Here is a 17,651-nt window from a genome sequence, read left to right as displayed (position 1 = left end):
TATAAATACCTCATTCAATCTGATTGAGCTAGATCTTAATTAAATTCCAATTGAAATAGGTGAAATAATCCTGCAATAATTCTACTAACATTATGCACGTTTGAATCCGTTTCTCAAATGGATTTAAAAGTACATTACACAGTGCTAGTTAAAGTGCCCCTGTGGGTGATGAAAGTTTTTTTTTTTTTAAGTCTCTTTTTTTGTGACGCTTAGGCTTACAATCAGTGTTTGGTGATTGTACATCAGTATCATTCACCTATTTTTAAATCTGATTTTAGATATTACTCAAGGGTAGGGTTAGGTTTAGGTGTAGAGATCAAGTCGACTTTTTCTTTTGACATACAATAACTTCATACGCGGTGCACTTTCATATTTAAAACTTTGCAGGTTGGTTTCATTCACTTGCACACTGCATAAAAGGAAATGCAAAAATCCATAATAGAGCCACTTTAACATCTAGCCTAATCGGACTGTAATGTTCAAGGTTCATACTAAATGAATTTTCAGAACCTGAAATCAGACTGGATACATTCAGACTGACAAAACATATAAAAATACCTTGTCGAACACAAAAAGAGATGTCATTGAAAGATACAGTGAAAGAACTCCAGTGTTGTCTGAACCCCACTGACTTTCAAAATATCTTATTTTGAGTAGCACGGAAGAACAAAGACAAACAGATTTGAAATGACACGAGGGTGAGTAAATAATGACAGAATTTACATTTTTGACTGAACGATCCCTTTAGGACATACACTTTTGTTTATTTCTAATACTCCTAAGTATGAGCGTTAGTGATGTTCATGCTAATGAGTTTGTGTCGAGAGAATTGTGCTGTATTTCCTGTTACTTTGCCTTGGAGAGACCCGAAGCAAAATGAGAGTGTAAACATGGTCAAAACATGCTCACACATACTCCATACATCTTTTTCCATTTCTCCAGGCTTTTTCTTTTATTGGCTACAGTGATTCATACCTCTTCCTGCCCATGCCCTCTTCACGTCTCTTTCTTCCACTCTTCCATTCTCACTCCATCTCTCTCTCCATTTAGCTGTCTTTTCTTGCTATCATTTTACGTTCTCTTCTGTTCCCCGAGGCGTTCGCCCTACTGGCCGGGCCAGCTCTTCTTAACACACACACACATACACACATTGTTTTTATTCAGCTATGCCCGCTCTCTCGTTCTGTCACTGCCACTCTCTCTCCACCCCGTCCGCACACACACACGTACTGATGTTTAAATTTACGCTGCTATAAACTTGAGCTGGCATGCGTTGTTACGTAATAAAGGCTCAGATTTTGTTGCTCCATATGTCTGCCTGTTGACATCTCTCTGAATGTTATGTGCTGTCAGTATGAGTCATGCTTTCTTTGGCCCCTTGCTCTACAAATGTCATTTGTATGTGCATCAGTAATACGTTTACATATGCACATACATTTAAAAATCGGCATGTGCGCTTGCAGGGAACCTTTGCAAACTTGTAATGGAAAAAAAATTCTTGAGCTGTTTCTTACACTAAGAAAAATATGTTCAATGTTCACTGGACGGATCAATGGATCTTCTATGGCGTCACTGTGAAAAATGGCTTTTTAAGAGTGCATCGCATTTTTATTGTTTTCCTCCACAGATGAAGGCCCACCGTGCACATGTCCTCTGTGTGCATCCGACTGGAGCAGCTGTGTGCCCCACAGTGAGGGGCTCCAGCTGTCCAGGGACCTCGGGGCCACTTACCTGGAGCTGCCCTCTCTAAACAACTTTTTTGTGGGTCGTTACTTTGGCAGTGTGGTAAGTGTCTCTTGTTCTCTTAATCGTAGTTAAGACGTCTCATTAGCATGAAGAAGAACTGTAGTTGTGGTTTAGTGGTTCCGGGCTGGTAAGCATAAGGTTGGAGGTTCAAACCCGGTAAGAGGTAATTTATAAACTCCATGCCTTGAGTGAAATATAAAACCCATCCATCACCACTCAGACCTTGAGCCCCGGTCGCTCCAGGGAGAGTGTAATAAGTGTACTGTAAGTCATTTTGGATAAAAGCGTCTGCTAAATGGCTAATTAGAATTTAAACTTTAATAGAGTTTAAGCTCTCTTGACAGTATCTATCGCATGCAATATGGAGACAGTCATTTTCTCATCCTTAAGCTTTAGCACAACCATATAATATGTTTGAAGAAATGTACTTACAGTGATGGTCTATGAGGCATGGCACTCTGAAAGGGTTAAATTAGTGGTCGATAAATAAAATATGGAGACAAATTATTCAATATTGGTCAATATATGTCGGTATTTAGCCAATAGTGATATATGTGACCCTGGACCACGAAAATAATCTTGTCTCTGGAGTATATTTGTAGCAATAGCTAAAAATACATTGTATGGGTCAAAATGATGAATTTTCAAACGTCAAAAATAAAGATCATGTTCAAGTAAAGAACATGTTCCATGAAAATATTTTGTAAATTTCCTACTGTAAATAATATTAGTTTTGATTAGTAATATGCATTGCTAAGACCTTCATTTGGACAACCAAATGTGATTTTCTCATTATTTAGATTTTTTTTGCATACTCAGATTCCAGATATTGAAATGGTTGTATCCCAAATATTGCCCTATCCTGATATACCATAGCATCAAAGCGAAGCTTAATTATTCAGCTTTAAGATGATGCATAAACCACAATTTAGAAAAATTGACACTTATGACTTATGACTGTTTTGTAGTCCAGGGTCATATATATCAGCTGATTAGCCCACGGATGGGGTTTTGGTTCCTTGCTGCTGTCTACACTTCCTTTCTTGGTCACTTTATAACTCTGTTCTCCTATTTGATTCTGTTCAGTGCTTTGATACAATCCATATTGTTAAAAGTGCCATATGAATAAAAAGTGATTGATTGATTGATTAGTTAGTAATGCTAATAATTAAGATATGCTCAAAATTGTCCAATTAAATTCTACACTTATTTACCCAATATTTTATAGAGGTCTTTTTTTTTTTTTTATAAAAGCTGTGCTTTAATATTGTTTCCTTTTTTCACATAATCTCAGCTTAATTTTCTAACTTGATTTTACAATTTAGGGTTTTTTTGTTAAAAAGTTGTCCTTTTAAGTGTATAGTGTCAAGGTGTCGTAGCCCTAAAGACACAATTTTAACACATTATTTGTAACTAGCTGAAAATATTCCACCATATTTGGTTTTGGTGTTATTGTGGTGTACTGCAATATAATATACACGCTTGCCTTTGAACCTTCACACAGCTGGAATACTTCATGATTCAGTGTCTGAAGCAGAAAGCCAAAGAACGACCAGACAAACGGCGGGGTCACAGGTTTAACGAGCCCCGTCCCCCTCATCTGGACCAGCCAGGTTAGTGGCCGATGAGATTTTACCTCATTATTATGCCAGTGATGTGTCTGGTGAAGTAGACCTCCCGATTCCGCTTCTCTTTAAACCTGTCTAATTTTGGCTGATCTCACTAATTGCAATTTGCCGGGCATCTTATCTTAATCTCTGCAAAGCAGTCGGGCTGCAAAATATGCACAAAATGGCAATATTCATCAGTAACCGAGTCAATGAACTCGTCTGCCATTTAGATAAAAGGATTGTCTGCGAAAGGCTAGAAGGATTCTGCACGAGATGAGCACTGCTCTGAGCACTGACACTTAGAACGAGAAGCCAAAGCTTTCTGTAGTTTGTTGGTGTGGCTCCAGCACCACTTAGGCTCTTTTTATAGAGCACAGCCCATAAAATATGAAGGGTATTGAATGCTGGGAAACCGTTGGTGTGGCCTCAAATGAATGGTTATGGAGTGCATAAAGTACAGCAGTAATATATAAGAAATGTGCCTGTAATACAGACATGATGAATAAACAACATCTGTTTGTTGTGCTTGTTCTATGTCTTTTTAAATCCTGCCATTAATGTGGTCTTCCCATAATCTTCCTCGTTTGGTATTTGCTTTCACCTCATTTTCTGGTTTTCTGTCGTCTTATTACCGTATCCCTTACTCATCCCGTCTCCTCTGCTTTGCTTGTCTCATCATTCTCTTTCTCCACCTTGTTCCCTTCACACTAAAAAAAATTCTTACCTATCATGCTCCTCTGCTTAGCTCACCTTGTTTCTCCCTTCTCTTACCTATTTCTTTTATCCTCCTCTCCCTCACATCCTTCTGTGCTTCCAGAAGTTCTTTAACGTTCCCTACAGGAAACAATAATCACAGATTAGATCTTTTTAATATCACAGTTGTTTCTCCTAGACAGCGTCGAAAATTAAATAGAGCAGCTGTCAGAAATATTGAACACATGCAAGTACGCAGCATACTTTGAAAATACACTGGAAGTAGAGATCTGGCATACTTAGTTTAGCATGCTATGATTTGGAATTTGAATTCTAATTTGAATGTATCACTTTAAGATAGAAGAAATTAATATTGTATTGACCAAGAATACATTAAATTGATCGAAATGTCAATAAAACATTAAATAAATGGAATTAATCAAAGAATCCTGAATTACAGGATTCTGAAATACAATTATGTATTAACAAGCACAGCTGTTTTCAACATTGATGAAAATAAGAAATGTTCATAATTTCCATATAAATATTTCAAATCAGGATATTAGAATAATTTCAGAAGGATCATGTGAATTGTACTTTAGTTTTGCCATCATAGGAATAAAATACATCGTAAAACATTAAAATTAGTGCTGGGCAACAATTATATAATTTTTTTTGTGTACTGTGTATATTTATTATGTATATATAAATGCACACACATGCATGAATACATTTAATAAAATGTTATGTTTATATATTAAATATATAAGTTATATGAATGTGTAAATATTTTCTAATTATATATTGTATGTGTGTGTCTTTATGTATACATAATATATGTGTGTGAACTCTGTATATTATGTAAACAAAAACTTAATTAATCATTGCCATCACTAAAGTTATTTTCATTTGCAATAGTATTTTACATTTTTGCTGGTTATTACAAAGTCAAATTTGCGTATTAATTTGATAGCTCTGTATTCTCTGTATTCTGTGTCAACAGTTGTTTAATTTTCGAGCTATTTTAAAGTGTTTTTGAAGATATGTCAGCTTTGAAGTTGATACTTTATTGAAATATAATTTTAGTCACATTTAGTCTCCTGAGCTATAAAGATCAACATCTGAGCAATAAAGCTGTCCTATAACATCCCATCCGTGTCTTTCAGCGCGTCTTCCCCCGGTGAGAGTGGAGGAGTCCTCGTTCTCTCAGGACTTGCAGTGGCTCCTCGAACGCGGTGTTCAGTTCGCAGACGTGGCGTTCTACGCCGGGGACTCTGGGAAGGAGCTGGGCTGGGCGCACGCGTCCGTTCTGTGCGCCGTCAGCCCATATTTCAGACAGCTTCTGGTGGGACGGCAGGCCTGGGAAAGACCCGTTTCGCGCTGCACCTGCCGGGACAGAGACGGCCCACACTCGCTTTTGTCCACCTGGGATGGAGGCATAGATGATCTACCCAGAGCAGACGGACACCCTCCAGGACACCTTTCACGGCTGGTTGTGAAGGACCCGCTGCTCTGTTTATGCCTGTGGGAGACGTTAATGTTTCTTTACAGAGGTGAGAGAGAACGTGCATCGCTTGCAATATTACGGCCGATGTTGTTCAAGGCAACTGCTGTAGGATAAAGGGTGCAATATATTGACATTTATAGCTTTTTCTTTCCATAAGAAAGGAAAATATCAGATGAGAACTTTAGTAACTATAGTAATAATTCTATAACAAATGTTAATAATTTAAGTACATTTTAAGGACTTATTTTCTTTACTGAGAACCTAATTCTCTTGATGCTATTAAAGTTTTAATATTTGAAATGAATTTTAAATATTTTTTAATACTTTATTTTATGGTTATACCTATTAGTTACATATTACTAGAATACTAGCCATTTATTGGTGCTAATTAAGCACATATTAATACCTTATTCTACATCCCTAATCTTCCCCAATACCTAAACATAAGTATTAATAAGCAGAAAATTAAGAGGAAGGAAATGTAAGTGTTACCTATTCTAAAAAGTGTCCATTTTATTTCAAATAAAAAATGCTCGTAATATACATTTTATTTGTTTTATTTTATCTTGTTTATCTATTTTTACTGAAAATCCAAGTCTCCTGAGCTACGAAAGAGCATATTTCCTCTCGGTAGAGCTTCTTTTATTGCTGGTGTGCTGGCAGCATTTCTTTTTTCATGAAGAATCCTGTCACAACCATAAATATGAAGCGAGATTAGCATTATTGAAGAAAACAGTTTGAAAATGCTTCCTCAGTTCTGCTGGTTTAGGCGTCTCAATTGAGTTACGGTTGAAATTTTTCTTTCCCATTCACTGCCTTATCTCTTCAGCTCTGCAATTGTGTTTCTTTTGTGTTTGAAAAGAAGGATTTTTATAGAATGGTTTCATAATTAAAATGGCTTTAGTTTGGAGGCTATTTGTTTGTGTCTAAGGCCTGGCTGATTTACGGTTCTCTACATGTGCATGTATGATGGCAGTCCACTCTATGAGACCCTGGAGCTGTGGGGCTGATTACCATGCATGGGAGGACAGAGAGATCTGTGTGTTTCGGTTTGAGTGTGTGTGTGTGTGTGTGTGTGTGTGTGTGTGTGTGTGTGTGTGTGTGTGACTGTATATGCATATGAGGCAACACAAGAGAGGAAAAAACTGAAGATATTATGTACAATATTTGTGCCTCTATAAAACATTTTGAATTTATGGTTATGGTAAGTGCTGAATTTCACAAACCCCTTAGGAACATGTCATCCATCCATCCATCCATCCATCCATCTATCCTTTCTTGCATGGTGACATTATTTTTAAGGAAATTATGTTTTTAATTATGTCGGTAATAAAATAATAAAAACCATTGATAAACATTATCATTTTAAAAATCAGATATCTATCATCTATCTATTTCTCTATCAGCTTTCTTGCGTGCTTGCTTGCATTATGACATAATGTTTAAGTAAATTCGTTTTTTTGTTAATTAAATTAATGTAAATTATCCTTATGGTATTCCATAATGCAATAAGTAAAATGTTAATTATTTATATTTTATCACAGTATTTGTAACTGCTTTTATTTTTTAATTGCATTACAGTAATTTAGCAGTAAAATACAGTAAAAAGCTCTAACCCCCAAACCCCCTATAGATCCCGTATGGTAATTATTGTGCTCAATAATGATTTTTTTTATATTGTCAGCTATATGGCAAACATATTTTCTTGTATACACGCATAATACAATTATTGCATACAATAACACTGACACCTAGTGGTTTAAAATCTGCATCTTGCAAATTTTTCAGTTACTGATGGTGTTGTTGAAATGCGCTGTTCAATTCAGCCATGTTTAATTTATTCGGTGAACTGAAGTACCTTATAATAAGGGGGTTACCACAATGAAGCAAGTAGTATTTAACTGGTCATGTGATCTCAATGCGGTGGCCCATGTAAAATGACCTAACAAGTACTTGTAATTGTACTTGTACTTGTAAAAGTACTTGTGCTTGTATCTCCTGTTAATCTTGAGTACCTATAGAGTAGTACTGCATCCTTCCTATCTCCAAAAAGTCTTCAGTTTTATCATATTTATAAAAGAAAGATACAGCTTAACGTTTCTCTCTGAAAAAAGCCTAGCAACTGGAGGTATGTCGTGTGGGCGGGGCTAAAGAGTGACGAGCACTTGCGCCAATTGCCAACAAAACACAGACATTTGATAGGACATCAGGTGCGAGCTTCCTGGAGAAATGCCCATATAAGGAGTTCCACTGTCATCTATGTCATGAAAAAAAAATTCCCGAAACTTGTACAAACCCAGAAGTAAGATTTTTGGCACATAAATAGTCGGCCATATGTTTTTCGAAATTTGTCCATGCGTAGCACAAGAACTGAACTTTTTAACAGTGTAAACAACTCTGCATGCATAAAAGTGCATTTCACCCCCCCTTTAAGTTGAACACTTTTTAAATGTCATGACAATAAAGTCAAAACATTTCCTTCATGCAAACAATACATTTAGGTTTTGGTTTGAAGAGTGTCCTGGACATGCTTTCGTGACATTCACCCAAGTACACAATTGTGATTCTATGCTTGTATTAGCCTGCCACAACATTTCTCATAAGCTGGAAATATTACCTCCCCGTTCCCCATTCTTTGGGACCTCTGATGCAAAATGGAGGCAGTAAGGATGGACATGCATCTCAATCAGGTGTTCAGATGAGGCTTTAACAGTCCAGGAAACAGGAATGGATATTATAGACTCATTTATCAGAGTGAGGCCATGCTCAGAAGGTGAGAAGGTGAGCCCCATACTGATGAGATCATCTCACCCTGCTTCTGATATATAGTGTGATTTTTTTCCAAAGGCCATTTTCCTCCGATGAACCAAGGGCGGTCGTTACATTAACGGAAATGATGCACGGAAACTCATTGTGCGTGGTTTTTTTTCCCGGATCAAATCCCACTCGGGGTGGTGACTAGACAGATTTACGAATGAGGCTGAGTTAATATTAAATCAGCTCAACTGTAACGGATGAACATTTTTATGCAACAGAACAGTGGAAACTGTGTCTTTACTATGAAATAACACCAGTTTCAATATGGTTTTTATTTTCTTAGCTGTCACCAAGAGTACTTGATTCTTGTGGAAAACAGCTGTTCCACTGCCTTATTTTTTGTATCCTGGTATAGTTAATGGGGAAGAGAAAGCTGAGAAAAGGCTCATATAACCTTGTTTTCAAAGTTGTAACTGAATCCACAAGCCCTATACACTGGGTTCTTTATTGGCATTGATGGTTCCATAAAGAACCTTTAACACTCATGGAATCTTTCACAAAAGGTTCTTTAGATGTTCAAGATGTTCTTTACATGGGTTTTTTAAAGGAACAGTTCACCCAAAAATGAAAATTATGTTATTAATTACTCATATCGTTCAAATTTGTTACAAATAACAAATTAAAGTATTATCCAATCCGAAAATTACAATTTTGTCAATAATCACTTACTCCCATGTTGTTCCAAACCCGTTTTGCTTTGTTCGTCTTTGGAACACAATTTAAGATATTTTGGATGAAAACTGGGAGGCTTGTGACTGTCCCATTAACTGCCAAAAACATTTCACTCTCAAGGTCCAGAGAAGTATGAACCATCTGCCATCAGTGTTCAACTGTAATGTTATGAAGCTACGATACATTTTGTATGAAAAGGAAACAAAAATAACATCAGATGTATATCCTTCCATTGTACAGTGACGGTACAGTGCCAGTTGTTTTTGTTTTCTTTGCATACAAAATGTATTTTCATAGCTTCATAACATTATTGTTGAGCCACCGATGGCAGATGGACTATACAGATGATGTGTTTCATACTTTTCTGCACCTTGATAGTGTTATTTACTTGACAGTCAATAGGACAGTCACAAGCCTCCTGGTTTTCAGAGGTTTGTTGAAACGACATGGGGTAAAATGATTAATGGCATAATTTTAATTTTGGGAGGAGTAACCCATTAACAGATTTTTGATCCTTAGTAGACAGCAACGCAACTGACACGTTCAAGGCCCAGAAAGGTAGTAAGGAAATCATTAAAATTTTTACATGTTTACAAGCATATAAAAGTTGCATTGCTGTCTACGAATGGCATGAGGTTGAGCAATTAGTAACTATCGCTTTAAGAACTTTTCACTGAAAGGAGCCCTGAATGGTTCTCCTTTGGCATTGATTTTAAAACCTTTTGAAATCTTTTTTTTTTTAAAGTGTACCTCCTCTGAGAGGTTGAACTCTTGGTTAAACTCCAGCAGATCTGAGCAGCCAGTGTAAAAGGTCGAGATTTACTCCGCGGTCAGCCGGACAGCTAGTTAATGCATGTGTGAGCAGAATGCGTTCATGGGTCAGTGCGTGCCGGTGATGTGTATTTTTTTTTCCCACAGGAGCCTGGGAATGGGAATACCTGGAGGAAGCTATCGCTGAAAAACTGAAGAACCCTTTGGCCGTAGCCCAGCTGATGGACAGGATACGCTCATTCGTTGGAAGAGAAAAGGTATCTGCCTTTTTTTTTATAGTTTTCTCTGATGATTTGCATGGCTGATCTGATTTCTCAATACTAAATGCTCACAGTACTAGCAGTATTCATCTAAGGTTGTGCACTGCAGTGTCGATTCGTTCTGGTTGCAGGCCCCCAGGGACACACCCACACCCCGCTCTCAACAAGGTCCTTTGACACTGGGAAGCCTCTTTAATTCCCCTCTATACTCTGATGTCATCTTCATGGTGCAAGGCAAGAGTCAATGCTGACCCTGCATGTGCATGAACATGTACACACACACACACACACACACAATGGCGCATTGATTCAGAGTGCTCAAAGGTGGAAAGTGTCAGAGTCAGAGCTCCTCTGTAATGCTCGACTCCATGGGTGGAAGTGTGTTTTAAGAGGTCAGCTGCGCGTCTGTTTGCAGGAAGCGTGCTGCCAGCGCACAGAGCCGTGCTTGTGGCCCGCTGTGATGTTATGGCTGCCATGTTCAGCGGGAAATACGCAGAAGCGCGAAGTCGTGTGGTGCCAATACACGGAGTCTCGTCTGATACCTTTCTTGCTTTCCTGGAGTACCTCTACACTGACACCTGCTGTCCAGGTGAGAGTCTGGTTTTCAAGGATGGGGACACCATCCACAAGAGTTCAGAGTTTTAGCCCTAATTGACCGTTCACAAAGACCAGCCCTACTAAGCTACTGTTGTCGTGACTGACAAACAACGCAGCTCTCACACTACACACGTGTTCTCACGCAGTGAAAAATACGTAGCAGAGCAAAGAGAAAACTCTTCTGTCTGATTTGTGATTAAAGCTAGAAGGGATACAGCTGCTGCTACTTGGCATATGTGCATTTACGTATTTTCTGAGCCAACAGTATAACATGAATCCTATGAAAATGGTTTTAAAAAGCACATGGTGTCATAGTTTTATTACTTCAGAGTGTCACAGTGACAGCCTTTTTGCATTAAAGGACCTGTCATAGTTTCATTTAAGTGGGAAGATGACAGCAAAGTCAAGTTCATGGGATTTTGTCCACAGAATGATTAGTGCACATGTTTTAACTGATTATTTTATTAACACTCTCAGAGAATTTTACTTCAGTGCTGAAACCCATGTGTCAGACAGGACAGGTTTTTCTCGTACGCAAAACAACTACTTTAAAGGAATTCCTTAGCTTGTTACCTTTACTGTGGAAACCAGGAAAAGCACAGCTTGACCCTCCATACATTTTTGTATTTAATTATTTTTGGAAAAGTTTTAATTCAATCAATGTTTTTTTTATTCCATTTTAACATGAATGTCTATGGAGAACGGCTGTAGATGCCAGGCAAGATGGCGGACAGCAGCAACGGCACATAATATAAGCTTTCTGATTGGTCAGATCACCTGTCAATCGAGCTCTTTGTGAACGGTCAATTAAGCACACCTGGACCAGCTAATCAATGTCTTCTGGCTTACATCCAGGCAAGTGTGTTGGTGCTGGTTGACAGTGGTGCCAAGTCTATGGTTTTCCCACAGTCCAGTTCCAGTCCCACAGTTCCCATGTCCAAAACAACACCAGACTGACTTTCACTGGACAAAAATAAACATATATAGTTTTTTCCCTTTAAAATAAAGGCAAACTAGTCCTTTAAATCCTACTTTAAATAGATTGTTCTGGATGCTGATTGGTCAATAAAGTGCTTAAATACATTATATGATTCAGAGGACTTTACCTAGCTACAGTTTTAGAGAGAATTAGCCAGTCTGAGTATCGAAGTATGCAGTAGAAAGAACTAATGGACACAAAAAAAAATTCATGGATTTGCATGGCTAACCTGATTTTTCCAGTGATAAATGTTCACAGTAATAACAGCATTTAACGATGAACTATCCTTAAATTATTTTGTTTTATAAAGTTTTTTTTTTTGTTGAAAAGTTTATGGTCAATGGGATTTTCAAAATGTTTTTGAAAGAATCCTCTCATGCTCAGCAATTATTTGATTAAACAATACAGTAAAAACAGTATTATTACATATTATTACAATTTAAAGTATTTTTTCTATTTTAATATATTTATCATTATTTATTCGTGTGAAGACAAAGCATCATTACTCCTATCACATAATGCTTCAGAAATCATTATAATGTTCTGATTCGCTGCTCGACACATTTCTTGTTAGTATCAACAGTTGTGCTGCTTAAATGTTTTGTGGAAACTTGATTTTTATTTTATTTTTTTTTTCAAGATTACAATAGAAACTAGTTTAAAAGAACATTATGTATTTGAAATATAAATATTTTGTACAATTGTAAATTTCTTTTACTTTTTATATTCACTGTATTGCGCAATATAATCCACGTTTCAGTCACAATGACATGCAGTGATTCAGGTTCTATTTATCATTAAACAATGAAGGAAGGTTTAGTGTGTCAGATTGCTTCACTCATTCTGTCAATCAATGTGATGGATGCTTCCCCGTTCATATCAAGGACATTAAACAACGCTGTCGAGAGAACAGATGCAAATGAAGACTGAGCTTGATTGACAGAGGGTGAGTTTGACCTGAGGTTGATGGAGGTGATTGACAGTGCTGTGTGTCTGTGTGTTCAGCCAGTGTGCTGCAGGCCATGGCCGTGCTCGTCTGTGCAGAGATGTACCAGGTGAAACGACTGCAGCACCTGTGTGAGGTGTGTGTCTGCGCGTATCTTCAGAGTATGCCCAGTCGAGAGCTAGCTTCCACAGGCATCAGTGTGATTCGCTTACTGAGAAGAGCAAAGGTGAGTCTTCGCATCTCTGCATAAACAAGTGTGTGTTTGATGTCCTTTTTTTTTTTGCTTCTGAGTGCTTTTGGACCAATAATAATCGCAATATTTTCCCTATAACTGATGTAGGTAACGCATTTATATCACGTATTGCCTATTTTTAATAATAGTACGTGAACCAGTAAGCAAAGATGTATGTTAAAACTGTAAAATACATGGTTTATGCTCATCGGTGCTGAATTAATTTAGCCGAACATACTGTAAAAACAGTAATATTGTAAGATATTTTAATATATGTTTTAGTATATAGTTTTTACATTTCTTTTTCATCATTACTCTAGTCTTCAGTGTCACATGATCAAGAAATCATTCTAATCTGCTGCGTAAGAAAAATATTTTGTATTTAACCAACATTTATTGGTTAAAGTTCAAAATATTATTGCTAATCATTTTAATAATAAAAGTTTTGTCAAAATGATTTTTATTGTTATTTTAGCATTATTTATATACTATCATTGTACTTATTATACATTCTACTATTATTTTGAATTAGCTGTTATTTTTATTATATTTGTAACCTTTTTTTTAGTTTAATTTGTACTTTTGTCTTTTAAATGTTTTATTTTATTTCATCTGTTTATATTTTGCTCCAATGTATTTTTATTCATACTTTAGCTGAAATTTATTTGCTTCATAGTTGCCAAAGTAATTTTCTCTTTTTTAATTTTTTTATCTATTATTTGTATATTTTTCATTTACGACAGTAATTGATATTTTTGATAGTTTCTATACTACGCATTTGATCAACTGTATTAAGTCATAGGAGTTTTCTATGCATACCAATTTTGCTTACTATCTGCTAACAATAGTAGTACAATAGACAATAGTGCAGTAGCGTACTCTTCCGAAAAACCATCATGTTCATCAGTCTTCAGCGTTCCATCTGATCTCATGTTTACTCTGTCTCTCTCGTCAGTGTCACAATGCTGACCAGCTCTATGTCTGGCTCCTCCATTTCATTGCCAATAACTACCTGATCTTCAGCCACAAGCCTGACTTCCTGGAGCTATCAGGTGAGCCGTCCGCTTGACCACCTGGAAAGGATGTTCTGCACACACAATCAACTCTAACTGTGACAAAAGCCAGATCCCAGTGCCCTGAGAGCACCTCTACCAGCTGGTGCGGCACACAAGCCCATGCAAATCACAGTACCCGCTTCTGTCAAAGCTTCATTATGAAACACTGAGAGCAACTGTAAGGTCACTTTTGAAACAAATGAATCATCGTCACAGCTAATTACTATGTTCTGCCCTTCCACACGCACTTGGCGAATAAATAAAAGAATGTCGCCTCTGTGTATTTGTGAGTCAGTGAATGGAACGAGCAAACTTTGACAGGAAAATATTTTATTTTCAGGTTTTTTAAGACTTCTAATTTATTTTTGAATACACTTAATGGGAAACAAATAGAGACAATGACATTATTTTAATCGAAGTACAAGGTGGACGGATAATATGCCTTGTTTAAAGGAACCCTCCGCTTTGTTTTGGAAACAGGCTCGTTGTCCAAAAGTGAATAAGTGAATAAGTCCAAAACAACAAAATTCAATTTATTAAGTTGGAGAATGAGCCCATTTCCAAAAACAAGTGGAGTGTTCCTTTAAATGCACCGGCGTTCAACAGGAGGGAACACTGTAGCAAAAGTTTCCTGTGATGGTTTTTTTTTTTTTTTTTTTTTTTTTTTTTTTTTTTGGACAGATGAGGAGCGTGAGCAGGTGGAGCGACTGCGCTGGCCCTCCAGAGGTTACCTACAGGAGCTCAGCGAGTACCAGCAGCGCAGACGGCAGATCCGCAAGTCTCGCTGCAGCATCATGTGACCCCTTCTTGACGCCCTGCGGACCGGAAGGGGGGGCGAAAAACAAATCGGAGACTGGTTTAAATACAGGATGAAAGAGACCTTTGTTTGACTTCTGGGTTGACGTTGGATTCTGATGTACTGTATTCACGCAAACTTTGACCTCTGACCCTGTGATATAAAGCAGACAGCTGTGAACTCTCACTGGTGGATCCCGTGCGCCGATGCTCTTCTATGTGGATAATACTATACAAACGATTATGCCTGACTGGTGCAATAAACTTCCTCTGCGATGGATTAATCCCAAAGTATTAAACAGGGTAGGGTCGATCTTATACTCTCTCCAGAGATTGATATGTCACTCTCATGGTCAGCCATGTTATGTCATGGTGAGGTTTCTTTGTTTCCGAATTCAGTGGTTACTCCAGCAATATGACTTGAATAAATTTCAAATATTTATTTTTTTTCCCCCCATGAGATTAATTTGAATTTGATGCAACTATTTTTGTAACATGTACATCTGAGATTTTTATTTAGACTAATAACGTACGCATCCAGCATGTGGATCGCCTCTTAGTGCAGTTGGTATGGTTGACGTAGAGCCGATTCTGGCTGTCTTTAGTCTAGTCCAGTTATGTTGACCCTCATCTCATGCTGAATAAAGACATTTTAGAAGGATGCGCGTTTGTTCTGAGAGTCTGTGGCTTAAATCTAAACCATACAAAGTCATGCAATGTAGCATACTCTTGTTTGAAATATTTATTATTGCATAACTGTTAAACCCAAACCGATCTCAAAAAACATGTACCTCTGTGCACTTTTTTGTGCCACATCAGTTTTCAAATCTACCAGCATATTAATATCATTTGGAAGTCGTAACACGATATTCTTCAAGTAACTGTGCAAAAATGACGCTTTATTATTTTAAACTCTAAATTTGTGTGAAAAGGAATAAAAGGTGTCAGAGTTTTACTGACTAGTGTTCATTTCTTTTGGAAACTGCAGTGATATGTACTTATTGGTACGTATTTTGTGTAAAAATGCTGAACCTAATCAAAGTGAGTAAAGTAGCTGTTAAAATTTGCACAGTTCATTGTACTGAAAATAGGAGGTTGAGCACACCATGCATGTTTGCTCGGAGGGTTTTTGGCTTAAATCTAAACCTGTGGTTCTCGAGATGAGTCACAGGTCTGTTCTAACACAGACGTTGATGGTGGGAAAAACTGAAAGGAGCTGCTGAATATTTTGTTACTTGAACTCATTTTAAAATAAAATACAATCTAATAATGAAAAAAAAAAAAAAATTTAATTGAGTTCACTTTGATGAACTAAAACACTGATTATAACCCTCGTAGGCCTTAACATTTTATAAAATTGACAAATAACAAAATAAACACACACACACACACTTTCAGTCATCCTAAAATAACATTGCATTTAAATTGTAGGTCAAATATGGTTTGTGTTCTGTGAAGTGAATTACCGGCTGCTGAGAGAACACAGTTTTTGGGACGGTGGCCACTTGATGGTTAATTTAAACTCTGGGCCCTGGGGCTAAAGCAGTTTTGAACCCCTGATGTGATTTTTGTATATATTGTTTTTAATATTTTATAAAGAGGGACTGTGTAGTCTACCTTCACTGCAGAGATCCGATTGCCTGCAACATGCCTTCCAGTTTTCCAGAACGGTCCAGACCGTCAACATCACTTCCTCCTCCAATGCACTGCTCCCCTATGAAGACCCGGGGAACCTGCAAGGAATACATGGAAAATAGATGGATGTAAATACATACATTACATGGCAGACTGACAAAGCATATGACTAATATGCAATGGGCGGGGCCGAAGGTGCTGGTCAAGCCATTGGTGACTCAGCATTCCTGTTAATAAGTGAATTAAAGCGAACATTTGCCACCGTAATAATAAACTATAATAACGTGACTGAAACTTAACTTTTGTTTTGTTTTTAATTGAACACATTTAGTTGCTTTTTAGACTCTAGATTTAGAATTAATGCAACCGTGGCTGTATGACGTAATGACTGACCGTATAATGCTAATATAACGAAAATGTTAGCATTTAATACATCATTATGTAAATACTCACGGTGCGCGCGCCTGTGATCTGTTGCAGGTAGTCTTGTATGCTGCCCATGTCACTGCGCCCACTGATGTCAATCAGCTCTAAGCGTCCACTTTTGAATTTATATTTGGACAAAACATCCTTAGCGCACACGCAGTAAGGACAGGACGGCTTCAGAAACACAACTACTTTGTCGCCCTTGATCTGCGCCTTGACAAATTCTGCCATTGCTCTTGGCGTAACTAGCACAGCTGTACGCCACTTCGGGGAAGTCAAACGAAAGTTGTTTTCCAGGCTTTGTGGGTCGCGCAGTTCCCGTCGGTTCACACCCTTCAAAGTGAGGCGGGATTAAAATTAACCACACCTCGGTAAAAAAAAAATTCAAAATGGGTTGGAGGCACGGTTAGTGTTTGTGAACGAATTTGGGTTTTCGAACGAATCTTTTAAGGAAGTGAATCGTTCTCTTTCGCCTTTGTTTATGGTCGTCTCTTGTGTGAACGCTTTCTTTGATTTCAAAGACTGACGGTGGTACGAACCAATTGGATTCGAGTGTGGACCGTGAAAACGTATTTCATTGGTTGGGTCTATAAACCGATACGCCTCCTCGGTTCACTGTGAACGATGGTTTAGCGCCGGAGCGGCTCTGAACGAGACATACGTGAAAAACCACTCATGGTTGCACACGATTACAGACATTGGTGGTTTTATAGGTTATTGTTGTCTTGTATTTCAAACCTTCAGTCAGTCAGAAACTATTTTTAATTTTTCAAGCGTTGCTCGTTGAGAGATTCGTATACACTTGAACGTTTCGGTTTTATTAAAGATTCTTTTGGGTGAATGATTCAATGACTCATTCAGAACACTCAAACATTTAACATTCGAATTACTTGTTCAAAAAAAGATGGAG

General features: G+C 37.6%; 2 protein-coding genes across 3 annotated transcripts in view; one reads left to right on the top strand and one right to left on the bottom strand.

The window, feature by feature from the left end:
- rhobtb3 (Rho related BTB domain containing 3) overlaps positions 1–14,702 on the top strand; it is a 22,620-nt gene extending 7,918 nt beyond the window's left edge. Inside the window, exons 5-13 of the mRNA XM_043221451.1 lie at positions 1,628–1,785; positions 3,251–3,359; positions 5,216–5,602; positions 9,964–10,073; positions 10,208–10,310; positions 10,492–10,665; positions 12,658–12,824; positions 13,786–13,882; positions 14,567–14,702. Of these exons, the coding sequence (XP_043077386.1) occupies positions 1,628–1,785; positions 3,251–3,359; positions 5,216–5,602; positions 9,964–10,073; positions 10,208–10,310; positions 10,492–10,665; positions 12,658–12,824; positions 13,786–13,882; positions 14,567–14,685 (1,424 nt within the window). The 3' untranslated portion in view covers positions 14,686–14,702. The remainder of the gene's footprint in view (positions 1–1,627; positions 1,786–3,250; positions 3,360–5,215; positions 5,603–9,963; positions 10,074–10,207; positions 10,311–10,491; positions 10,666–12,657; positions 12,825–13,785; positions 13,883–14,566) is intronic.
- On the bottom strand, positions 14,199–17,235 carry glrx (glutaredoxin (thioltransferase)). Of its 2 annotated transcripts, none has more exons than XM_043221456.1 (3): positions 16,769–17,232; positions 16,298–16,413; positions 14,199–14,700 (listed from the first exon to the last, which is right to left on the bottom strand). In XM_043221456.1, the coding sequence occupies exons 1-2, from the start codon at positions 16,970–16,972 to the stop codon at positions 16,300–16,302; spliced, it is 318 nt and encodes a 105-aa protein (XP_043077391.1). In that variant the 5' UTR covers positions 16,973–17,232; the 3' UTR covers positions 14,199–14,700; positions 16,298–16,299. The 2 variants fall into 2 exon arrangements, with proteins under 2 accessions (XP_043077391.1, XP_043077392.1); XM_043221457.1 differs by lacking the exon at positions 14,199–14,700 and adding an exon at positions 14,712–14,834 and having other exon boundaries at positions 16,769–17,235.
- Positions 17,236–17,651: the final 416 nt, after the last annotated feature.

This window comes from Puntigrus tetrazona, chromosome 21 (assembly GCF_018831695.1).
Source record: "Puntigrus tetrazona isolate hp1 chromosome 21, ASM1883169v1, whole genome shotgun sequence".
Classification (NCBI taxonomy): Eukaryota; Metazoa; Chordata; class Actinopteri; order Cypriniformes; family Cyprinidae; genus Puntigrus; species Puntigrus tetrazona.
Note: the sequence above shows the minus strand (reverse complement) of the source record. Positions and strands in the feature narration are given on the sequence as shown.